The 26939-nt window shown below is 48.7% G+C and overlaps 1 protein-coding gene across 1 annotated transcript in view; it reads right to left on the reverse strand.

Annotated features, from left to right (window-relative positions):
- The window catches only part of LOC146822216 (uncharacterized), a 203951-nt gene that overhangs the window by 27224 nt on the left and 149788 nt on the right, over positions 1–26939 (reverse strand). The window contains exons 9-10 of the mRNA XM_085613363.1: positions 19879–20031; positions 18478–18627 (exon numbers count right to left, since the gene is read on the reverse strand). Coding sequence (XP_085469489.1) covers positions 18478–18627; positions 19879–20031 — 303 coding nt within the window. The remainder of the gene's footprint in view (positions 1–18477; positions 18628–19878; positions 20032–26939) is intronic.

Below are 26939 nucleotides of genomic sequence, written 5' to 3' on the forward strand. Positions count from 1 at the left end.
CACTCCCAGCAGTGCCCAGACACATGAGGGGTGGGTGCCTATCACTCTCAGCAGTGCCCAGACATATGAGGGGTGGGTGCAGAGGACTCCCAGCAGTGGACAGACACATGAGTGGTGGGTGCCTATCACTCCCAGCAGTGCCCAGACATATGAGGGTTGGGTGCGTATCACTCCCAGCAGTGCCCAGACACATGAGGGGTGGGTGCATATCACTCCCAGCAGTGCCCAGACATATGAGGGGTGGGTGCCTATCACTCCCAGCAGTGCCAAGACACATGAGGGGTGGGTGCCTATCACTCCCAGCAGTGCCCAGACATATGAGGGGTGGGTGCCTATCACTCCCAGCAGTGCCCAGACACATGAGGAGTGGGTGTAGAGGACTCCCAGCAGTGCCCAGACATATGAGTGGTGGGTGCCTATCACTCCCAGCAGTGCCCAGACATATGAGGGGTGGGTGCCTATCACTCCCAGCAGTGCCCAGACACATGAGGGGTGGGTGCAGAGGACTCCCAGCAGTGCCCAGACATATGAGGGGTGGGTGCAGAGGACTCCCAGCAGTAGACAGACATATGAGTGGTGGGTGCCTATCACTCCCAGCAGTGCCCAGACATATGAGGGGTGGGTGCCTATCACTCCCAGCAGTGCCCAGACACATGAGGGGTGGGTGCCTATCACTCCCAGCAGTGCCCAGACATATGAGGGGTGGGTGCCTATCACTCCAAGCAGTGCCCAGAAACATTAGGGGTGGGTGCCTATCACTCCCAGCAGTGCCCAGACATATGAGGGGTAGGTGCCTATCACTCCCAGCAGTGCCCGGACACATGAGGGGTGGGTGCCTATCACTCCCAGCAGTGCCCAGACACATGAGGGGTGGATGCAGAGGACTCCCAGCAGTGGACAGACATATGAGGGGTGGGTGCCTATCACTCCCAGCAGTGCCCAGACACATGAAGGGTGGATGCAGAGGACTCCCAGCAGTGGACAGACATATGAGGGGTCGGTGCCTATCACTCCCAGCAGTGCCCAGACATATGAGGGGTGGGTGCCTATCACTCCCAGCAGTGCCCAGACACATGAGGGGTGGGTGCCTATCACTCCCAGCAGTGCCCAGACACATGAAGGGTGGGTGCCTATCACTCCCAGCAGTGCCCAGACACATGAGGGGTGGGTGCCTATCACTCCCAGCAGTGCCCAGACATATGAGGGGTGGGTGCCTATCACTCCCAGCAGTGCCCAGACACATGATGGGTGGGTGCCTTTCACTCCCAGCAGTGCCCAGACATATGAGGGGTGGGTGCCTATCACTCCCAGCAGTGCCCAGACACATGAGGGGTGGGTGCAGAGGACTCCCAGCAGTGCCCAGACATTTGAGTGGTGGGTGCCTACCACTCCCAGCAGTGCCCAGACACATGAGGGATGGGTGCAGAGGACTCCCAGCAGTGCCCAGACATATGAGGGGTGGGTGCCTATCACTCCCAACAGTGGACACAGACATGGGGGTGGGTGCAGAGGAATACCAGCAGTGGACACAGACATGGGGGTGGGTGCCTATCACTCCCAGCAGTGGACACAGACATGGGGGTGGGTGCCTATCACTCCCAGCAGTGGACACAGACATGGGGGTGTGTACATCCTTATCAGATGATCCCAACTCCATGGGTGTATGTACGCATCCCAATATTTGGACTATGTTGATAGTGCCATAACAACACATCACTGACAGCAGTGTCCCACTCCCATGAGGATGGATGTCTTTCCCCCACTGCATGACACACCACATGTGGGTGTGATGACAAATCACACATGCATACCCACCCCTGGCAGATGCAGCACAATACACACACAGAGATCATGCCACAAGACTGTATGGTCATGTCAATGCCTACTAAACTAAGAGAGACAAAGGGAACACACACTGTCACGCACATCCCAGGACTGATAGGAATGTACAGGTGCTGGGACAGCCACCAAGATGTTGTCTTTCATGGAAGGAATAGGGTGGAGTTCCCACAGATACAATGCCCACAATTGTCAGTCAGGTGTACAAATACCAAACAGAACAAGTACCATATGTGTGCTAGGCTGGGATAACACACATGCATTGTGCTGAAAAGGGTCAATTTCTCCATGAAGGCATGGCAAAATACTCTATACACAAGTACAGTGAGTACCAAGGATGGCACAGACGATGCAGCCGGAGACATTGCTGAGCAGGTATGGCCAGAGTTGAAGGGATCCATCACCAACAAACGAAATGTAGACACAGGGCAACACAACAATTGGGCAACCCTCTGCAGGGGAGATGTCAGGTGCCACAGAGGAAGGAACACTCCTAGGGACAATGTCTCCAAACACCAAGAGCAGACACGACCAAAGATTCTTTGCAGAGACCTTGTGAGGGCACGCAGATACCAGGTTCCACCCCATGAGATGCAGACGACAACATTTCCATGAAACATAACACATTCCCACAACCCCAACTCCTGGAGCCTCAGCATCAACATCAATACATGAAATGCAAGACTTTTCAAAACGGAAAAGAAAATGCTTTATTCAGCATGAAAAAAATAAGATGTAGTAAAGAACACTATGTACAAAGGCCAATGGCCAGTCCAGATATGGAGTCCTTGGGAGGGACAAATGGCCACGCGTCTCCCCTAGCTTGCCTGCACATACTAAACCTCTGGTTCAGCAACTGGGGGGGCATCATGTGGGGAAGGACCAGGCACCGCAGGGACAGGAGGGGAAAGGGTAGGTGTGGTGAGTGCAGGGACAGATGACTCCACACCAGGGGGTGGGGCAGCGCCAAAGGTGGAGGCGAGCTCGGCGCTGCACACTTCTGCCAGATCTTCTAGCATCTCCCCTGCACCCGGAGAAACATCATGCCCCAAGGAGGGGGGGGGGGTCGGAGGAAGAGGCTGCAGCGCTACTGGGGGAGGTGGTGGACAGGCTGGGGGACTTAACTCCCTTACCCGTGGAGTGCCTTTGGCCGTTTGCACCCAGGTGAACTAGTGGGGCTGAGGCCCAGCCCAGCGATGTAGGCCTCCTTCTCCGATTCCGGGGCATGGGAGCCAAGGGGAGGGACATCGGAGGGACTGGGGAGTGAGTCATGTGGACGAGGACTGTGGCTTCGTGCCTGCCTGTGTGCCCCAGACCCAGTGGGTGTGCCTGCTTCACCCTGAGTGTGCGTGTCAGGAGGTGTGCGCTTGCCCTTACGTGGTGGTGTGCTGCTTGTGTCTGGTGGGGTGCGTGTGTGTGGATGTCTTGGTGTGCTTGGGACAGGCATGGGTGTTGGACTTGTGGATGGTGCAGGGGTAGGGGGGGACGCAGCGCTGCAAGTGACTCACTACTGCCATCAGTGATGAGTCCAGGGACCTCAGCAACATGCGTTGGTCAGAAATCGCTGATGACATGCCCTCCATGTATGACACCAGTCTGGTGTGGCCATGGAGGACAGTCAGGATCGATGTCTGCCCAACCTGCAACTGCCGCTGAATGTCCACAGACTCGGCAGTGAGGGCAGCAGGGGGGACAGGGGCAGGGGATGCGGTGCCTGGCACGAAGGAGACATGTGGTCACTTAGCACGGACAGAAGGGACCCGAGCAAGTGGGAGGGCGGTGATGGGAATGGAGGGGGCGGTGACAGATGGAGTGCTGCTGCCAGCTGTTGGAGCAGCCTCCGCCCCCTCAGGGAGTTCAGCCTCGGACCCGTCAGCCTCGTAGTCAGTGTTGGTACTGGGCAGGTCCTCTGCCTCACTCCCCTCGCCCTCCGCGCCACTGGATTCTGCCGATTCCTCAGCAGTGGTGGCACCAGTGCTCGATCCCTCCTCCACGTCTGTGCCGGTGTCTCCCTCGGTGTCCTCCGATGATGCTGTGGGCAAGGTGAAGAGAAAGGAAACAATCAGTCACCTGTATACATCTGACATATGAGTCCAAACAAAATAGGCAACAGTGCATAACAGGAAAGGCATCATGAGTAACATCTAGAATACTCCCCACATATGTAAGCCCTGCACTCCCCAGTTGGTTGACCCACCATGCCACTTGGAAAAAATGAAAATTAGGACACAACAGCAAATAACTTGAAATCCAAAGATCCGGAGAAGCTAGTGTCTGGGATCAGTTGAGCACAGCAAGACTATGAACGCATGCCACTTCTTCTTCACTGTGAACCCAACAGTAATGTCGCACCCAAGGCCAAATACCACATGCCAATGCAGAAGGTGTCCCCACACTCAGAGACCTGTGAGTACTTAGGAAACCCCAAAGAAATACATTGTGATTCCTGGAGAATCACAACCCTTTACACAATAGACATGTCTAGGATGTGTGAATGTACCACTTTGTGAACAGAACACACATGTGTCTGTATAACAGAAGTCACACAAGGAGGTGCACACCAAACTACATGTACACAGTCATTGTCTGAGCTGCCAGACTCATTCAAATAAGCCACTGTTAGGCAGAAATGGGGTATCAGTAAGAACATATACATGGCACCACGGTGGTCTGGATGACTTGACACTCGTAAGTTGGTATCGGCAACAACCAAGGACTAACCCAAATGCAACCACACTGTGGGAACATGTATATGTATGAACTCTAAACAAGTTTTGTTCAAACTGTGCCTTACTTTAAAATGTGCCAGCGGGTCCCAGGAAAGTGTAAAGGTGGTGTCTTGTGCACTTCCTTCGGAGACATCTGTCATGCAGGCACATTATTGTCTTCACAACAAAACAACAAGGTCAAGCATATGAAACATTGAGACATGTTGACAGGTGTAGTGATTGCCAAGGGACAATTTCTCTGAGTAACAACTTGAATAATGTCATTTGTCACATGGCTATCTGTCACCTGATCACACAGTTGGCTACACATATGACCTACTGACTGTCATCTGGAGTGGCACACATGTCCACACCCAGGACAATAAATAAGCTAATGGGCCTGCAATTGTTTTGTAAAAAAGCCTAGCTGTACTGTGGGGACACCCTCATGGCAAGCCAGAATGTACCCACAGATGTCAGCACACAAAGTCACAACTGTGTAGCATCTGAACCACACACAGGTGCAAAAAATGTACAAGCAGGATACATGATTGTCAAAAACTGACACAGGCTACGAAGCACAAACATTAAGCACTGGCCATCATCACGGGTGCACTGCACGGTGACTTTCTGTACTGCGAATTATCACACACAAGTCAGAACTGGCAATGAAACATCAGGGTTGAACATGTACGCCCCTCCCGCACACACCCACCCATACCTGAGTCAATGTGACTGATACCGATCAAGAAGTGACACCTCTTATTCATGGTTACAATAGCTGTGCTTGATAACTCGCTTCATTAACACAACATCACCTTGTAGGGCTGGCAAAACATATTTGTCAGAAACAACCATCAACAGATTGTTGTGAATAGCCACACAGGCACTGCCCAGTGTGAGTATGCACAAGCAAACTGGTGTATCCCTGTCCAGTGGACACATGTGGCACACATGTGAAAAATACAACCTAGGCCAGGGAAGAATGCCACAGAGGCAGGGCGATGCTGAACCCACAGTGAATGTGCACAGTGTTGGATGACACACATGATTAGGAGGGCAGGCTGTGTCAGGGGACTGTAGTGGGCACACTGCTCCATGGTCCTGGAATGAGCTGACTGTAACAGGAGCAACCGTCCCGGCACTATGCATATCTCCCACTCATGCACATCATGTCTGAGGCCACAACATTGGTAATGCATGCTGCAAGTCTGTTCTTTTGAAACCTCACACTCCTATGTTGAGACTCAGCATCAGTGCCAACAATGATGCACCCCCAAATGACTGAACAGGACAGGGCGCAGGCACACCACCCCCACACATGGTGCTGAAAGCAGTGTGCACCTTGATTAACTGGCAGCCTAGATGACCATGTGCAATAGTGATAACACACAGACCAGGTAATACATATCAAGGAGGGGAAGGGAGGAAGAACAGCACAGTTTGACTTGGGGGAACAGGATATGCACTGCACATATATACCCTGGCAGTGTCTTCAGGCGACTGAGCAGCAACAAAAGCTGGCCACACACAACAAGCACACATGTACCTATCCCCTTCCTGCTGCTGTAACTCCTGTATCCGCCTATCCAGGTCAGGGAAGACCACTGCCAGGACACGCTTCATTTGGTGGGTCAGGCGCCGGCGCCCGCCATGCTTGCGGGGAGCCTCCTCCTTCAGCATGACCCGGGCGATCCTCCGGGTCCAGCACCGGATGTCCTGCCATCTCTTCCTCACTTGTGGCAGGCGCCGACTGCGACCCTCCACCGATTGAACGGCCTTGACGGCCTCCTTCCAGATCTTCGCCTTATGGTAGGCGGTTACCTGTGAGGATGACAAAGTGGGACAACATCACTACACCTGCACCATGTCACAGAGACACACATTGTAACATCTTTGAATTGTTGAACAGGGCATAGTATGCTGGCAAGTAATATCACCTTAGTCATAGGGACATTTGCCACTGTGGACGCACCAATGCACTACATGGCATAGTAAGTACACAGGTGGCATGAGGGGTGCGAACCAATTCCTGATCATGGCTGATGGCCAGCACCGCAAAGCAGTCACATGCCCCAGGCCACTGACGAAACCGCAGCAGAGTACACAGACACACACAGGCACCGATAAATCACCTGCCATTGTAAACAGCGGATACAAAGCTCACTCTGCACATGTGCCACTTGCCAGGGAGGTGTCACAGGTGTGGGGCTAGCTCAGCAAGTCAGACACACAGCACGGCTTCCTTCTCACATCAGATGGGTCGAGCAGTTGCCTCCTCCATGCAGCTCTGGTACAACACTCCACATAGACACTCACCCACATGACAAGGAACATTCACACACATCAATGTCCAGGGGGAGTACACATCATTTGGACACTCTCACCACTCTCACCACAGCTCCACTCAACTCACACACATCTGTGGGTGCAGTCACCTGTCACACCGTGGTGACCACTGAATCACCGCAGGACAATAGAACAAGAATGCCCAAGAGGATTAGCCAGGCTGAATGTGCCATGCACTATGCAGTGAATGTCACAGTAAGCACAATGCAAGTGAGGAGTGCACACATGAACTACATCAAGCCCTGCATGAGAGACATAAGCCATCCACCCCCCCCGGGACCCACTCTAAACAACATTGCATGTATGTCACACCTGGACACAATGCCAGCAATGACAGACACAAAAAAGGTGCACAGGCAAAGGTAGTGGAGTCAGCACTCACCTGCTCCCCTGGTCGCCCATACAGCATGGGGTACCGTGGGAAGATCACATCCAGCAGGGCCTCATTCTCCTCCTGGGGGAACGGCTGGGCCCTCTCCACAGTCCTTGACATGGTGCCAGAGGGAGACAATACAGCAGCAGTAGTATCGACTGACATGTTGTGCAGGCAAGTGCCCTCTCATGGGTTCTGCCTGCCTTATATCTGCATTGCTGGCCTATTTCATTTACAGGAGTACAGAGTGATTGGTCAGACTCATTTGCATCCTACGTTTCCTCCAATCCCTTTAAACATACACCAGTGACAGCCTTAGCATCTTTCGAATTTGCAGCATCATATCAAGTCAACAACCACTTTGCAACAATGTATAATGTGGCCAACTGCTTTTTCCAGACCACATGATGTAAAGTTTTGAACTTGAAACTCGGTATCCATGACAACCAGCATGCATTTATGCCCTAATACTTGTCCCTCATGTGTCCCCATTATAATTTTTAAATCCTCACACAGGTACGACGCGTTTCACACGTACCCCTAGGGCACCATCACTACAGTGATACGGCCCGTACTCACGCGTGTACGGGCCGTACACGCGTGAGTACGGCCCCTATCACTATAGTTGTGTTACCGTAGGCCATAGTGATAGGGACCGTACTCACGCGTGTATGGCCTGTACACGCGTGAGTACGGGCCGTACACGCACGTGTATGGGCCGTACACGCGTGAGTACGGCCCCTATCACTATGGCCTACGGTAACACAACTATAGTGATAGGGGCCGTACTCACGCGTGTACGGCCCATACACGTGCGTGTACGGCCCGTACTCACGCGTGTACAGGCCGTACACGTGTGAGTACGTCCCCTATCACTATGGCCTACGGTAACACAACTATAGTGATAGGGGCCATACTCACGCGTGTACGGCCCGTACACACGGCCTCAGAGCGTGTGCACTGCGTTTCACAGCTTACACTGGTGATAGGAGGCACACACGAAAGGAATGGAGGTGTCAGACTCGCACAAGGCAGTACATCAAGTCATTGTCAGTGCAGTCCTTCATGTGCAGGGCCTAGGTGTGTCAGGCAGTGATGTGGCACATGTCTCCTCATGTTGTGGCACAATCCCCACCGGCTATGTACCCCAGCAAGGCCATGGGAGTGGGACTCAAGGCTTCTGCATGTAATATGGTGTCGTCGTCTGGCACATGGCACAGGTATCATCTCTCAGCGTGTCAATCCACAATGTGTTCAGGACCCCCTTCTCCACCATCACATGCACACAGCACCTCATCAGCTCAAATGCCATTGACAGCCAGGTGCTCTTCACCCTCACCAAAGACGCAGACATTGCCAGTTCCATTATTACTGAATGCATGAAATCCATTGATGAATGGCGGTTCATGAGCCACCTGAGGCTGGACTTGTACAGGACTGAGGTGATCATCTGAGGATTGTCCCCTTACAGCTGGGTCAAGTGCTTGTGTCCCACCCGCAAGAGCCCTGCACAAGCACCCAGTGGCCACACACACAAGATGGTGTGCATGATGTATTGCTCGCACACATTTGCCATGTCAGTCCACAGCATCTGTACCTCATGCTGCAACGCCCTCTGCATTATGCACATGATCCACAGATAGATCCACTCCAAGGAAAGACAGACCATCCCCCATGTCCATGACAACATCCGTGTCAAATATTGCCCTACCCTCTATCGAGCACGTACATGCAAACTCCCGGGAAACTTGTCCACATCCAGGGTGCATCTGCACCCCTCAGCTTCAACATCCTGCGCCCCAGCCACATCCCCGTCCCCCATAGATAGCTGCAATGGATCACTGTCTGCTGCAGGATGACCTCAACACTCCCCACCCACACTCAGGAGGCAGTCCACAACCCCGACACAAAACCAACCTTGTACGTCTTGTCATACGAAACCCCGTTGGGCCATCTCCGTGCATCCGACCTTGCCCTGGCCACCATTCTTCACATCCACCGTACTCCAGCATGCAGGACATAGTTCTCCCACCTGCCCACACATACCTGGGACTCCCTCCCAGGGAACCTCCACATGAGCCATGACCTCTACGCCTTCATGATAATCTTCCAAATAGGTCTGTCCGCACAGTATTGCAACCCCCACCTCAGCAGCTTGTGGCCATCACAGGTGAGGGTTCTGCTCCATGGCTGCTTTGAATGATACCTTGTGACCCATGTGTGTCCTGTACCAGACTCAGATCCCAGGGTATGGCTGGCTGGAGTTAGTTCAACACTCAGGCATAGTTTGACATTTACACACAAATATGTTGTGGAATTAAGCTACATGACAGCAACTTCTCATGAACCAAATAATATTTTTATTTGCGGTGGGGTACGTGTTTTGGTAGGTGAAATTAGGTGCTCTACCAGGGGAATAGAATCCAAAGTTCACAGGGGGAGATGGTATCCTTGGCATTGGAAGTCATCAGAGTCCAGAGCACAGTGTTGGTCATCATTGGTCAGACTGTGACCAGCAAGTCCATGTGGAAGAGAATGTCATTGGATGAGGAGCTGCTGTTGCGCCAGAGGGCCAGGTGCCAGGCCAGGTGACCTGGGAGATGTTGATGGTCTGCTGACTCTCACGGTCTTTTCTGTGGACGACCCACCTTCCTCCGGGGACCCTCAGATGCAGGCCTTGACGATGTTTGGGATTCTCCGTCGGCTGAATCCTCCTCCTCCTCCTCCCTAATGTCCCTTTGCACCGCCAGGAGCTCAGCCTGTCTTGCCTCCATCCGTCCTTGGTGTTGTTGTTGACTGGCATGTTGCTCGGCCTGCATGTTCTTGATCTTGTTGAGGGTCCCCTGCATCTCTGGGAGTCTTGACACTACCTGGCTGATGCCCCTGGTGTCACGCCGGTATGTTTCCAGGATGTGGTGTATGTGGGACATACCGGTTACCTCAGCTGGCTGGTCAGGTTCGCGCCTCCGCCTGCCTCCACTCCAACCACCCATGCCCACTTGAGCCTGGCCTGCCGTTGTGGGCACATCGGGTCTACGGGACCCCTGAGGGATGGCATTTGCAGGGTTGCCTGCCTCCTCCTGGGTGCCCGGAGAACCTTGTCCCTCCTGGTCAGACTGGCTCTGTTGTTCAGTGCGAGCAGGGCTCCTGGGTGTCTCCTGGGATGTGGCAGGAATGGGGTTGGTGGTTGGCACAGATGTACCTGACGCAGGTGCTGCAGGGGCTTGGGCACCAGAGGGGCCAGGTTGGTCGGGGTCATCCACGGAGTGGTGAGAGTCGTCGCTGCCGGTGGGGTCATCTTCACGCCAAGCCGGGGACTGTGATTGTTCCCCCCCAGTGTTGGGGGGAGTTCCACGACGTTGCCCTGTGTGTGAGAGAGAGACAATGTTAATGCTGTTTCATGCGACATCCATGTTTCATACATCTTCATGTTGTCACAGTTCCTCCAGGTAGTTGGATGTGCCTAGCATTCCTCTCAATGTCCACTTGGGGATGGGTATGTTGCAGGGGACAGATTGAGATGTTCTCCTGAGTGTTTGACCTGTAGAAATTAGGCTAGGATGCTTATTTGGCTATGGATTGGTCTTGTGTCACATGTCCATTGTGAGAGTGTGTACATCTGTTGCCTGCCCCGGGGGTGTGTGCTTGTGTAAGGGGGGTGTGTGTGACCGGGCCTGCTGTTGGGTGTAGTGTGATTTGTCATTGGGTCTCCCAGGTGATGTCTGTCCCCTCATGGTGAATGCTGGCATGACAGTGAGTGTGAGTTCCTGTGCTAGTTACCTGTGCTTGTGAAGTTGGTGTTTGAGTGTACAGTGGTCCCAGGAAGGCCTTGTGCTGCATACAGCAGGGCCAAGTGTCATCTACCTTGTCAGTACTTTGCCAGTCCCTGTGCATTGTGCATGGGTATGTACCTATGCCATATGGGCTGAGGGCATTGGTGTCTGCTTCTCATTTTCACAATGTGTTGTGTGAGGCCCACCCTTCCAGCCTCCCGGACATCCAGTCTTGGGTTTGTGGTTGGTGTAGCCTGGGACATGGCATTGGCTTGATTTGTGAATGGTGCATGGAGACGTTGGTGGCATGAGCGTGGTTTTTGAGTGTGGTTGTGTGCGGTGAGGGCTTGGGGGAAGTAGCGTGCATTTAGTGTATTTGTGGTGTGGATGGCATTCCCCCCATGTTATGTGAGTTGTTTGTGTACTCACCAGGCTCTGCGACTCCTTGGACTCCGTGTACTACCACCGGCGGAAGCGTGGCATTCACCTTCTCCTCCCAGGGATGGTAGTGTACGGGTCTGCGGGGCAGCCCGCCTCCAGTAATGTGACTCTGGGCGTGTTCCTCATTCATCTTCCTCTTGACTGCCCTGCGCAGATCGTACCACCTGGCTTGGCATTCATGCCTGGTCCTTTGGATGGGCGCAACAGCATTCACCTTTTCGACGATCCTCTGCCACAGGCTGGTTTTTTGGGATATGCTGGTCTGTCTGACCAATGTTCCAAACAGCTGTGGCTCGACTCTGATGACTTCGTTGACAAGGATCTCCAGCTCCGCCGTTGTGAACTTTGGATTCTTGTCTGTGGGCATGGTGTGGGGTGTGGGTGTGGATGGTTGTGGGTGTGTGGGTGTGAATGTGACGGTGTGTGTGTGAATGTGAGTGGGGGTGTTTGTGAAGGAGGTTGTGTGAAGGTGTGTGAGTTAAGGTGTAGTTAAGGGCTCAGTAAGGTGCAGTTGTTTATGTGTGGGGTCTGGCAGCAGTGGGTCTGTTGCAAAGGCTCATGGGTTGTGTGTGTGGGCCCTTTTTATTGGTCCATTTTTGGGTGTGGCTGTGTTTGAATTTTGGTGGGTGTGTTATAAGAGGTGGTTGTGAGTTTGGGCCTCTGTTTGCCTGTTTGGATGTGCCAGGTCAGTCTTTGAGATGTATTTTGTTATGTAGACATGTTTTGTGGTGTTGTGCGAGTCGAATTGACCCTCCTTGTGCTGTTTTACAGTGTCCTGGACGATTAGTTTTTTACGTAGGTACGGTCCGTACATACGCGATGCTGGGTGAGGGTGCTGAGGTACGGGATTGGGGTGCTGCGCGTACATGTTGTGGGGGGACGGCGCGTACATGCGGGGGTACGGCGCATATAGGTGCGGGCCTAGGGCGGTGGGGGTACGGCACGTACAGGTGCGGGCCTGGGGCAGTGGGGGTACGGCGCGTACAGGTGCGGCCTTGGGGTACCCACGTACATGGGGGGTACGGCACGTACATGCAGGGGTACGGCGTGTACAGGTGCGGGCCTAGGGCGGTGTGGGTACGGCACGTACAGGTGCGGGCCTAGGGCGGTGGGGGTACGGCGCGTACAGGTGCGGGCATGGGGCAGTGGGGGTACGGCGCGTACAGGTGCGGGCCTGGGGTACCCGTGTACATGGGGGTACGGCAAGTACATGTGGGGGTATGGCACATACAGGTGCGGGCCTAGGGCGGTGGGGGTACAGCACGTACAGGTGCGGGCCTGGGGCGGTGGGGGTACGGCGCGTACAGGTGCGGGCATGGGGCAGTGGGGGTACGGCGCGTACAGGTGCGGGCCTGGGGTACCCACGTACATGGGGGTACCCGCGTACATGCGGGGGTACGGCGCGTACAGGTGCGGGCCTAGGGTGGTGGGGGTAAGGCACGTACAGGTGCGGGCCTAGGGCGGTGGGGGTACAGTGCATACAGGTGCAGGCATGGGGTGGTGGGGGTACGGCGCATACAGGTACGGGCCTGGGGTACCCGCGTACATGGGGGGTATGGCACGTACATTCGGAGGTACGGCGCGTACAGGTGCGGGCCTAGGGTGGTGGGGGTATGGCACATACAGGTGCGGGCATGGGGCGGTGGGGGTACGGCGCGTACAGGTGCAGGCCTGGGGTACCCACGTACATGGGGGGTACAGCACGTACATGCGGGGGTACGGCGCGTACAGGTGCGGGCCTGGAGTAGCCTCATACATTGGGGGTACGGCGCGTACATGTGGGGGTATGGCGCATACTGGGGGGGTACGGCACGTACAGGTGCGGGCCTGGAGTACCCGCATACATGGGGGGATGGCACGTACATGCGGGGGTACGGCGCATACTGGGGGTACGGCGCGTACAGGTGTGGGCCTGGGGTACAGTGCGGACAGGGGGGTGTACGGTGCTGACCTATTGGGGGGTGGGGGGGCTGTACGGCTCGTACACGGGCACAAGTTTACCCGTGTACATGTGTGCTACAGCGTTGGCTCCGTACGGGGCCTTTTACATGCGGTTGTGTATTCGGACGGGCAGTACGAATCGTACTTGCGCGCTCGGACTTTTGTTTTACGATTTGCACGTAAAAATGTCTGGCTCCCTCTCATACACTTCTCACGAGGCCATTCGGACGTAAAAAATTCCGACTCCCTCTCGTAGAAATTTCCCGATGCTATTCGTAGGTATTTTTCACGCCCGAATCGTACTTGGCCGTTTGTACGGTACTTGTACGATTTGTACGTGAAAAAATACGGATACGAGTCCGTCGGTACATTTTTTTAACGGATCGGAATCGGCACCATAATTGGGATTATGTTCTTTGTGTGTCAGGAAAGTGTCAATGATGGCACAGTGAACCAACTGGTCAGTACCTACCAGTAGCTCCCCCAGTGCTGCTTACCTGAGGCATTTTGTTGAGTCACCGCACTTTTTTAGATCTACATAGTTACATAGTTATTAAAGTGCTGTGGATCTCGGGCCTGTTTTGTTTGATTGTACATTTTAAAAATATACATTTTGGGGGGGGATATGACTAGATAGAAAACCCTGCGCCACAGAGAAAGTAATGGTGTGACTTTCCCATAAAAATGGGATTTGTATGTGTAATGTGTAACCAGGCCTTGTATTTTGACATTACTGAGTGGAGGGCGTCCAGGTTCACTATCCCTCTTCTGCTCCCCTTTTTGTAATATAGCAACCAATCACCTCAAAATAAATACTCCAAAAACTACGCTCCTTCTAATCGTCGCACCCAACAAGGTACTGGTCATCGAAGAATGGTTGAAACAGCTTACAGCCCTTAACTGCACTCCACAAATCAGTCACTCAGAAAAATTAGTAGACGTTACTCTTGACTAGAATTCTGAACATGCAGAAAGACAGTGCCTCTACCAAATCAGCAAATCACCAAATGAGCATTTTAAATAAATGAAAACCTTTCCTCCCCCGAACGACTTCAACAATGCAGTACTAACCCTTGTGATTATCAGGTTAGATTATGGTAGTACAACACCATCTGGACTGCCCAGGTCCAAACCTGCTCCTCTAAGGGCCTCACTCAACTCTACCACTAGACCCATCACTGGATCAAAAGGAAACAACCATGTCACCCTGGATCTCAAATTCCTCAAATGGCTCCCTTACAAAGCAATAATCCAGCTAAACATTGCCTGCACCATGCATAACACCCTCCACCAAAATACCCCTAACTGTCTTATCCAAAAACTCGAACTCTCTGGCCGTTCCAGAGTGTCCAAAAGCTTCAACACCTTTCTTCTGAAACCTCAGAGATTCCACAAGAAGAACCCCTACAACCGTGACTTCTCTGAGATTGCCCAATGAATCTTGAACTCTTTACCTCCTGAAATCAGAACAAATCCCTCAATCATATCATTCAAGAAAGAAATCCAAGAATTCCTTATGGACAAATTTCTTCTGTAGAATCCATGGCTCAAGTCTCCTCAGTCGCTCACATGACTACTTATCTCTGGCTACCTAATGCAATCTTCAGTGCCGTACCGACTTTGCCCCCCTGCTTCTCAACACTGCCTGGTACCTGCATTGGTCTGTGAAAATATGTTGTCATCAAATATACAGAACTATGTTAATTGATTGTTAGTGAATTTGTAGTGAATGTGATATTACTGGCTTTACTACTCATCTCGCTTTGATTCTGTACAGCGCTCTGATACCCGCAAGGGTCCTGTTGGTGCTATAAAAAACTATGAAAAAATAATAATAAAAAATAAATGGGGTGGGTTTACAGTGTATGAAACAAAGGCAAGCTTTACAGTGCAAATTCAATAGATTATCTTCAGAGTGTAAAGAGAGCAGCTGTCTGGGGTATGCAACAATGGCAAGTGTTAAATGTAAAAGCCTTAGGTCAGAGTTAGAGTAAAAAGAATATAAAGCATATATAAAGTATATATCAGCTTTAGAATGTAAAGAAGATATTGAGCATTGTTCCAGTGTCAACAACAGAGGAAACCTTTAGAGTGTAATCAAAGGTGGGCCTTACAGTGTAAACACCTTAGAGCTGCTTCACAGTTTAAACAACAGAGCGACGCTTTGGAATGTAAGCAACTTGTAATAAATGAACTTGAATTGAGCATGCTCATGTTATACAATATACAACATTTGAGGTTCCAGAAAAATGTCATCTTTGGGCACATCTGCATGAGATGCAGCTCATAGACAGCAAGTCTATAGCCAAGCCATATCTATGCCTGGGACTATCTTCATGGAAACTATCCATTCCTTTGACGTAGATTATATCCCTGACAATGTCAAAGCCACTTTCCTACCTTAAACACTTTCAAGTTTGAAGATTGTTGGGCAGACTGCTTGTTAAAGAGCAGACTTTGCAGGATTCAATAGTCTTTCCCCTCTGTGGTGATTTTGGACACACAGGGGAATGCTGTTCTGCTCACTGTTTATTTTCAACGTGGGGTGAAAGTCAGCATTCAGCTCTGGCATACAGAGGGCAGCAAAGCACATCATTTATAGCAATCTGATGCAAGTTTATGACACAGCACACGATGTGTCACACACCTAGGGAAGCACAGGCAGACTGATAATAATAAGCTTGATTTTCCCACTGGTTCACATTGCCCATAAGACCACATGCTGGTAGTAAACCTAAAGCCTGTGTGTAATTGCACTAATCATTCTGTATTTCAGGACTATCCTAATTGTAAATCTCTTAAATCTCTCAATGTAAGTAAAGGCCCTATCTTTTTAGAGATAACTCTCTGGCTGGATAGTCAGTTATTTTGGATAATTACTTGGATTGTAAGGTATCTCAGTTCTGAACCATCTTTGTCTCCTTGAGAGTCATTTGTGCAAAGGGATTCATTTGATTATAAATGTGGAGTGCAATAATACTTTAGGTTTCAACTTTAGTTTAAAATTGGTATTAAAAAAACACATTTATGACGGATATTTGTCCCAAGACCAGGTAGTTAAGTCGAATAATTTCAGAAGCTGGCACCACGAGGACCTCTGCATGTGAACCTACTATTGAGGAAGCTACACTGTAGTTTCACCCTCTTGATCATTCGGACTGAGGCGATTCCCCACATTTACATTTTCGCATTAGGTTTGAAATCAGACAGGCACTAAAGCAGAAGCAGCACAGATGAGAAATTCAATGTCAACGTTACAGAGAAAACTACTATTCTGTACATAGAAAAGGAAGGAGGAGAAGGTGAAAAATCATTCCTCCTGATAATATGCTGATCATCTGACTGTAAAAAAATCTATTTTCTAAGTCTTGACATTTGCACATGTGACATTTCTCTTAAACCTCTTTGTCCATTAGGATGTGGGCCCACACACATATATGTTCCTCTTCTGTTTGTGCGTTCCTGGCATAGCTACTTTGTGTGTAGCTGCTGAAGGGGTTAAAATCGATTCAGCACAATCGACTTTAGAGTGAACTTTGGCAGAAATGCTATTTGGGTCAAACTACTTCTAGGCATATATATAAAATAAACAGCCTTCTTCTGATTGGCTGAATAAATGAAAATATATTGACATATTTTTTTTCTCTTTCAAAACCATGTAGAGGTACATTCACACACTCATGAAAGACACTAATACTTAATAAAATTTGACGGGCAGATGCACAGGCCTTCTCATTGCTGGTAATCCTGATTTGGACAGTAACAAGTGCTCTCAACCAAACCAGGATTACAAGATGTGTGCTAATTTCACAGATCTGTGCTGTTATACCCCAAAAGAGCAGGTTGAATCTCTGGGAGAAATATCAGTGGAAAAGAGCAATTAATGGAGGAATAAGGAACAAAATTCTGGATTCGCTACTAATTTTGAATGTTTCACGAGAGCTTCATGGACTCATCCGACATTGATAATAATGGGGGCGAGCTAGCGGGCATTTCTGAGGGTTACTTGCAATGAACCTCTATGTTTTATCAAAAGAAAGGGAGGAGGTAAGTCTCACATCTGTTTGCATCTAGCAAATACTAGGGACCCAATTCACAAAGAGCATCCACACTCGTGGTGAAGGTTCTGCAGTCGTGTCGGGATCTCTACAATGAGAAACCACAGTGTGGAGATCTCACCCAGAGTGTGGAGCCTCCGCCACGAGTGTTGAGCCTCTGCCACGAGTATGCAGCCTCTGCTAAGAGTGTAGAGCCTCTGCCATGAGTGCAGACCATCTACAACGAGTGCGGAGCCTCTGCCATGAGTGCAGAGCCTCTGCACTCATGGTGAAAGCTCTGCAGTCACGGTGAGGTCTCTCCAATGAGAAGCCGCAGTGCGGAGATCCTACTCCGAGTGTGGAGCTTCTGCCATGAGTGCGGAGGCTCTGCCATGAGTGTGGAGCCTCTGCCACAAGTGTGGAGCCTTCACCACGAGTGCAGAGCCTCTGTCATGAGTGTGGAGCCTCTGCCATCAGTGCGGCGCCTCTGCCATGAGCGTGGAGCCTCTGCCATCAGTGCGGCGCCTCCACCACGAGTGCAGAGCCTCTGCCATGAGTGTGGATCCTCTGCCATCAGTGCAGTGGCTCTGCCACAAGTGGGGAGCCTCTGCCATGAGAGTAAAGGCTCTTTGTAAATCAGGCCTTAGATGTTCTATAGCTATGTATCGCAATTTTCACGTTCTGCTGCAGTGTAAGTAGCAGCAGGCTGCCTGGTTGTATGCTCAGTGAAGCCTCTAGATGCTGTGCCTAATCAATAGCAGCGACGGCAACATTAGGTCAATGGCACTTTCCAATGGATTGCATTACCATTATTGAATGTAGAAGATGGCCCAGTATGATATACAGGAGCGGCGGCAGCCAAATGTGTTAAAAACAATATTAGCATTACACTGACACATTGCACACCTCTCCAGATATGTAACGACCCCAAGGCATTCATGAGGGCTTCAGGTACCTCCAATCATGAAAGAGTGTAACTGATCCAATGTTTAAGAAAAAATCAACAAGTTTCTTACCAACAAATTTGGATGGCGGTTGGCACTCGCGCCCCTTTGGTCCAGCGCAGCATCGTTCATTTCCTGGGCAGTCTTTGTCATTATTACATTTGTGACAGATCTCCTCTAAATCAAAAACTAGAGGCACCTTTGGGCAAGCACCCATTTTTTCTGAAAAGGACAATAAGCAAAACCAACTTTTTAAGCATGTCCCTTGCGGTTCACTTAGAACATGTTAATAATCACTAAAGAAGTTTAGTAAAAGTTGCTCTTTGAGTGAAGGCTCCCTAGAATGATGGCATTCTAAACTCAAAAGACCAATGTAGATTTGTTTTGGTTGTTAAATGTCCAGTGCAGTTGATGTATTCGGAACTGCAAAGGCTTTCCAACTGTCGGCACCAAAAGATGGACTCAAAATATCCACTCCTGTGCAACCTTTATCCCACCACTGCCATACACTGCTCATGCCCTCACCTATGGCCTCCCAGATGACAGCGGAAACAGCCATTTGCCTGATTTCTTGAAGTACAATAATTCCATACAGAAGAAAACTCATATATGTATATGTACATCTTTACTTCAATCAGCCATTAGGGTCAAAGGAGCAAGCTTTTTTAAAAATTCCATGAGACGTCATTGCTTCTTCGAAGAACATTTTACTTGTTATTTTAACCCATCTATTTTTAGCTTTGAATACTACTATTCTATGTCCAGAATGCACTTTTATTTCTATTGCCCTTTCTGTCCCTGTACCCTGATTTCTAATTGCCTTATGTCACCATGTATTCTTCTTCTAATTCACCAAACCTCTGTCGGTTGACGTTTGTTTTAATAAACTTCAAACTTGATCCCAGCACTATGAGATGGGGATTTCACACAAGCGCCCCATACATTTTTTCACCCATTATTTCAATAAATATCATACCCAGACAACTCAGACAACATTACAGCCTGATGCCTGGTTGTTAAAGGTCCTCACTTTGAGTCATAAATATGAGCCACCAGCAAAGGGCCTGACCAAGACACAGACAATACCTATTGATACAACCCCAAGACAGAAGGGCTATAATGCTGTTTAAAAATTCCATTCCCTGAGGGCAGAATGTTCTAAATAAAAAGCGAGAAACAGGGACACTAAGATTGGTATACTGTAGCAAAAAGAAGGGCATTAGTTACTACTCCCTTGTCTTTAATAGAGCACCCAGTAGTCCAGTGTATTAATACATATCTGAATCATGTAACCAGGAATCATACATTTTAAATATCATTCTTCCTCTCGGAGTCTCACTGAGTCTACTCTGAACTGTGACGTACTCACTACCTAAAAGTAGGTCCCAACTTTGCTTAAAGAGCTCATTCCTGACCTAGAAATGTGCCTCAACAGTGTGACCGGTTCTACTGTGATTAATGCTGGATATTCACCTGGTAGAGCCTTGACACACTTTCGCTGGCACCCCACATTGCAGCATTTTTCATCTTCATTGCATTTCCAATCATGGTTGCAGGAAGGACTGAGGACGGCTGGGCAGATCAAGGGTTTTGGAATAATATAGGATGGGCAGACTCCTGCATGATCTGTAGGAAAAGAAAAGTGGAAGTGAGTCGTTGAGTTTACATATTGTGCCATATTCATCTGGCTCTAGCAGCTATGTAAATCTAGCACACATGCACCATTCGAACGTATATATGTATATGTATGTATGTATGTATGTGTGTGTGTATATATATATATATTCACTGAAAAAACCATAGGTTCTACAGACGTTATAGTTAGATATGTCATCAGTGATGTTATTTGAGATGTCATCAATGATGTCATGAGTGATGTAATATGTGACGTCATCAGCAGTGCATTACAGGCGCACGAGTTATAGTTAGCTCAACTAACTATAACAAGCGAATTTCTCATGTTTTATATGAGTCAAATGTCCAACTAACTATAACGTCCCTGAAACCTATGGTTTTTTCAGTGAATTTCAAGGGTTTTTAAATGTTAATTTCATATTTTAATATTTATAAAACCTATGTCTTTTTTTTTTAGAAAACTACAGTCCCGTACCAGTAGTCTACCAAGCTCGATCAACACACAAATCCTATCCACCACATTTAAATGATGCGCATTTTGTATCCAACGGGTTTGTGGCACCGCGTCCCGCGTAGCAACATGTACATATGAGGTCGCGCCAGCTGCTACTTTGGTATGCGATGGGTACGCACTACCAAGCCACGCGTTACGTCATGTAAGTATAGGGTCGCACCAGCTGCATATTGCGTATGCGACGAGTGCACGCTGCCCTGTGTTACGTCATAGACATACGATATCGCGCCGCATACGCCATTCCCTCATTTTTTTTGTCTCAAAACTATATCTAAAAAACTTTAAAGTGTATATGAGAGCAAGCGATAATTAAAAATATTTTAAACAGTTATATATTTCGAACTCTAATAAACTTATATTATAATAAATGTATTTTCTCAAAATCACATCGGGTATGGTCTCATTGCGCACTGGCTGTGTGATTGCCATGTAACCATAAAAAAGCATTTAATTAGTTCACAACATTTCCCGTTGTAACAGTTTCAAAACGCCACCCATTTTTTTCAATATCTGTACTGCATTTCATGAGACACACCTCTTCTGCTTAGAGAGCTTTGGTAAAAAACATTTGTAATATACACATATCTTACACTACACACAACATGCAACCATCATTTTCATCAATATTCATGCTCTGTAAAGTAGCTTTCCACCTATGATACCCATACACCTAAAAGGTACATTACCGAAATGTTCTCCAATACCACAGGTAACATGGTTGCATACACTGTCCACAGCACAACGTAATATAGTATGGCCCAGGGAAAGTATCATGCATAGATAATGAACACACGGACACAGATAGATAGTGGAAGTGGATACGGGCACGTACGCTCGACTCCTTTTTATTACCATGGTGACATATCCAGTGGCGTCTGTGCTGGATGTGTGTGCGGTAAGTCTAAACCAGCTTTCAGACAATGGTTGCTGCTAGCATCAAGTACAACAGTAATCATTGGATCACACACAGAGATTCAATATTAAAAGAATCAATAATTTATGCTGCAGTAAGGTAGGGACAGTAGATGTGAAATAAAACAGAAATAATTCCATCGTGAAAGAACAACAATTTGTGGTATACTGACACACAATCAATAGATCTGAAATAATACACAAAAAGATTATATCATAAACGCTCCATCAGTAATAGTGCACTCACATAACCACATCAAAAGCATTCAGCATGTGCACAGCCACAGAAAATGCGTGCTGTAGACAGGCCGTACTATGAGCAATATCTGTTGCCATCAACACTGCATCATCTGCAATACAGACTCAATCTGAATTATGAACACTGCTGTCTGCAGTGTAGGCCATAGAGAGCGGTCACAAAGGACCCACAGATACGTAAAGTGACTTCACCTACCCAGTTTGTCATCAGCAAAGCAACAAAAAAGAGTGTGCAAAGCCTGCAATGATACATATGCATGGTGCAGACAGTACACACTGGAGCAATGACTTTTCCTACAGGACAACCTCCTCTACAATAGCGACTCGATCTCAATTGTGAACACTGCTGTCTGCAGTGTAGGCCAGAGAGAGCGGTCACAAGGGCCCACAGCCACATGGCATTCACTTAAGATCTACAGTTTGTAATACACAAACTAAAAATAAATGTGTGCAGAGCTTGCAATGATGCATATGAGTGGTGCAGACAGAGCGCACTGGAGCAATATCTTTTCCTACAGGACTGCATCATCTACAATACCGACTCAATGTCAAATGTGGACACAGAAGTCTGCAGTATAGGCCAGAGAGAGCGTTCAGCAAGGGCCCACTCCCACGTGGCATTGACTTGACCTCTACAGTTTGCAATACACAAAGCAAAAACAACGTGTACAGAGCCTACATTGATGCGTATGAGTGCTGCAAACAGAGCACACTGGAGCAATGTCTTTTCCTACAGAACTACCTAATCTACAATAACTACTCCATCTGAATTGTGAACACTGCTATCTGCAGTGTAGGCCAGAGAGAGCAGTCAGCAAGAGCCCACAGCCACCTGGCATTCACTTGAGCTCTACAGTTTGCAATACACGAAGAAAAACAACGTGTGCAGATCCTGCTATGATGCATATCAGTGGTGCAGACAGAGCGCACTGGAGCAATGCTTTTCCTACAGGACTGCATCATCTACAATACCGACTCAATGTCAAATGTGAACACTGAAGTCTGCAGCATAGGCCACAGAGAGCGTTCAGCAAGGCCCCACAGTTACATAGCATTGACTTGAGCTCTACAGTTTGCAATACACGAAGCAAAGAAAACGTGTGCGGAGCCTGCAATGATGCGTATGAGTGGTGCAGACAGAGCACACTACAGCAATTTCTTCTCTTCCAGGACAGCATCATCTACAAAAGCAACTCGATCTGAATTGTGAACACTACTGTCTGCATTGTTAATTAAAAGCAGTACTCACACACACAACCATCAATACTTTTTCTCACTCCCTCTTTACAAAATAAAACATAAATTACAGAGAACTCTACAATGAATAAATCAAAACAATTCGAATTGGGATTTCATCTCTCCACAATCTACACTATTCACTGTTCCTTTGGACTTCCAAGATAAATTTGGTAATTTCACTAAACCTATAACTGATATAAAAAAAGTCTTGAAGCAAGTATACTAAAACATTATTGTGTATGTTTCAATAGACGTTCTAATTACTTAACTACTGGATTCTGTAAATAAACAATCACCACGCAATCTAAATTGTGAACCCTGCGAACTGCAGTCTACACCAAATCCAGTGGTCATTCACAACTTACAGCCACATACCATTGGATTTGGAACCACGGAGTTGATTGCACCTGATCAGAGGTGATACACAAAAATCATTACCGACTTTAACTTATGACATCCTCAATCATAGAATCAAGACCCCATTTCACTGTTTGCACCTGCTGTACCACAGTATACTCCACCGACTACTGTCAACCAAGCCCAATAATCATGTGCAGCAGTTAGCTATGGAATCACAGACTGTGATGCACCTCAACACACAAACTTCTAAAAAAAGCAAGCAGCAGGTAATATCGGACATCATCCATTGTGTGATCAAGACACCATTCCACAGTTGGGACCTAAAGTTGGATGAACCTGATTGAAGAGAGTACCTTCATTTCCACTCTCAAATGCAGTTCTAATAATGTCCATTACGGAGTCAACACACCGTTCTACTTTTCGAACCTAGAGTTGGTTGCAGCTGGTAGAAGGGAATACCTCCACCTCCACTCTCAGATACAGTTCTAACATCATCCATTGTGGGATCAACACACCATTCCACTGTTGGGACCTAGAGTTGCTTGCACCTCATCGGAGGGGGTACACAGAAATCATCACAAACTGTAACTTATAACATCCTCAATCATACAATTAAGACCCCATTTCACTGTTTGGACCTGCTCTAACGCGGTGTATTGCAGCGATACCAGTCAACTAAGCCCAATAACCATGTGCAGCACCTAACTAAAGAAGCACAGAATCTGATGCACCTCAACAGACGGAGTTCTGTAAAAAACCAGCAACAGGTAATATCGGACATCGTCCATTGTGTGATCAAGACACCATTCCACTGTGGGTACCTAGAGTTGGTTGCGCCTCATCAGAAGCTATACACAAAAATCATCACACACTTTAACTTCTGACATCCTCAATCATAGAATTAGGACCTCGTTTCACCTTTCGAACATGCTGTTTCGCTGTGTACTCCAGCAACTGCAATAAACCATGCCTAATAATCATGTGCAGCAGTTAACCACAGAAGCACAGAGTCTAATCCACCTCAACGGAAGGAGTTCTGTAAAAATTAAGCAGAATGTAATATCGGACATCTTCCATTGTGGAATCAAGACAACGTTCCACTGTTGCAACCTAGAGTTGGTTCCACCTGGTTAAAGGGAGTACCTTCATCTCCACTCTCAGATACAGTTCTAACATTATCCATTATGGCATCAAGACACCGTTCCACTGTTGGGAGCAAGAGTTGGTTGCAGCTGGTCAAAGGGAGTACCTCCATCTCCAAACGCAGATGCAGTTCTAACATCGTCCATTGTGGGATCAAGCCACCTTTCAACTGTTGGGACCCAGAGTTGGTTGCAGCTGGTCAAAGGGAGTACCTCCATCTCCACACGCAGATACAGTTCTAACATCGTCCATTGTGATATCAAGACACCGTTCCACTGTTCGGACCTGCTGTACCGCGGTGGACTCCACCGAGTGCAGTAAGCCAACCCCAATAATCATGTGCAGCAGTTAGCTACTGAAGCACAGAGTCTGATGCACCTCAACGGAGGGAGTTCCCTGAAAACTCAGTAGCAGGTAATATCGGACATCGTCCATTCTGGGATCAAGACACCGTTCCACTGTTGGGACCCAGAGTTGATTGCACCTGGTTGGAGGGGGTACACAGAAATCATCACAGACTTTAACTTCTGACATCCTCAATTATAGAATCAAGACCCCGTTTCATTGTTCGGACCTGCTGTACCACGCTATAGTCCAGCAACTACAGTCAACAAAGCCCAATAATGCTGTACAGCAGTTAGCTACGGAAGCACAGAGTGTGATGCACCTCAACGGAGGGAATTCTCTGAAAACTCAGCAGCAGGTAATATCTGACATTGTACATTATGGGATCAAGACACCGTTCCACTGTTGGGACCCAGAGTTGATTGCAGCTGGTCGAAGGGAGTACCTTCATCTCCACTCTCAGATACAGTTCAAACATCGTCCACTATGGTGTCAAATCACGGTTCCACTGTCGGTAGCTGTCGGACTACTGCGTTATTATTATACAGAGCACTCCATGCTCCTGGGCCTCAGGCTGGGCTCTGTGTGCCTGGGTCGCAGTAGCTCAGGAGCCTTCCGAGCTCGCAGACCTTGGCCCAGGACCTTCCGCCGGCCGTAGCCGGCCCTCTTTCACATACAGTAGTGTCGAAAGGTGAACTGTGGGGCATATATGCGTCACAGCGGACATGGCGGTTTATGGGTACCAGCAGGCTGAGAGCATTATTCCCGCAGCCACCTTCTCTCACGGCGTCAGCCTTGTGGCGGTGTAAGCTGCGCAGACCTAACAGACACATTCGTCAATACGGAAGAGAACCACACCCAAAGAAACATCCCTTTTATTCATACCCCTATGCTAGCCTGGCGTACGGCGAGCCAGCCCACTTCCCTAAACATTTGGGGGGGAGGAGGCACGTACACGCTACCATTCCGTAATATTCCCTACTGGCTGTACTATAATGGTTGAGTCCACTGTCCACTTCACTCAATTGACCATCAGTGTATGTTGACATGTACATGTCTGTGCTCTAGGTGGACGCAGTGTTATATAGAACATAGTCCTGGGAGCACGATTGAAAATGAAAACTAGATATAGTATATGGTACAAACTATGCACCAAAAAGTGTGATATAAGATGAACCGTGGCGTGAAATATAATATGCAATACATTGTGCGCAATGACAGATTCATTGGAGAGCGCGAGATAGCACAGGCACTAGCATGTGCTATGCGATATGCGCCTTGGAGTGTAATATGCACAGGGCAGTGTTGTGTAACCTAACTAGTCTCTAAAGTTGTAATATAAAATATGTGCTGGGGAGTGTAACGTTGCATATGCAATGTGACAAAGATATGGATCCCAGATTGTAATATGTATGGCATAGCACTGTGCGTTATAACATAGGCATCGAGGAAGGCACGTTAGATGGGGCAATATAACCCGTGTGAAGGCAAGTGTGGCATGACATATTCACGGGGTGGTGTTACAGTGCACATGGGCTAGAGAGTGTCATAGCATACGCACTAGCTGGTGAAATACAACACAGAGGTGTGAGGCACAGCATTGGGCTCAGCCAGAAGCACGCTGTGACTCTCAAGTGAGGTTTGTCTCCTTTCCAGAGAGTAAAATAAAAAGTATTACACATCCGGCGGTGGATGTGTGTTTTATTAACTGTGAGGGGGGTTTCTTGCATAGTTTGGTCGAATTTTTGTCGAATCCCCTTTAAATGGCTTGGTGTGCGTGTATATTAAATGTGCCCGTCAATAGCTACCCATGTTTATATAAATAAACGCCAAGGGTGTCTGCTTGGAGAGTACCCACCGGCGGGGGCACCGGGATTAGGCACGGTAGGGCGTCAGACACGTCAGAGCTTCACTAGCGGTGTAAATACATTCCATGTGGATTCATTCTATGCATAGTCGCCTTTTAATGAATATCATGCAAATCGTCATGGTGTCCAGCATGTCCTAGGTGTTTCTATAAATATATATTTTTTTAAAATAATAAAAAACAAAGGCCGGCCCCGGGGGATGGGGTCCCCGGGGCCATACGTGGCCTGAGGAGGGGGGCAACGCAGCCCCCTCCCAAAGA

Source organism: Triturus cristatus, chromosome 6 (genome assembly GCF_964204655.1).
Source record: "Triturus cristatus chromosome 6, aTriCri1.1, whole genome shotgun sequence".
NCBI lineage: Eukaryota > Metazoa > Chordata > Amphibia > Caudata > Salamandridae > Triturus > Triturus cristatus.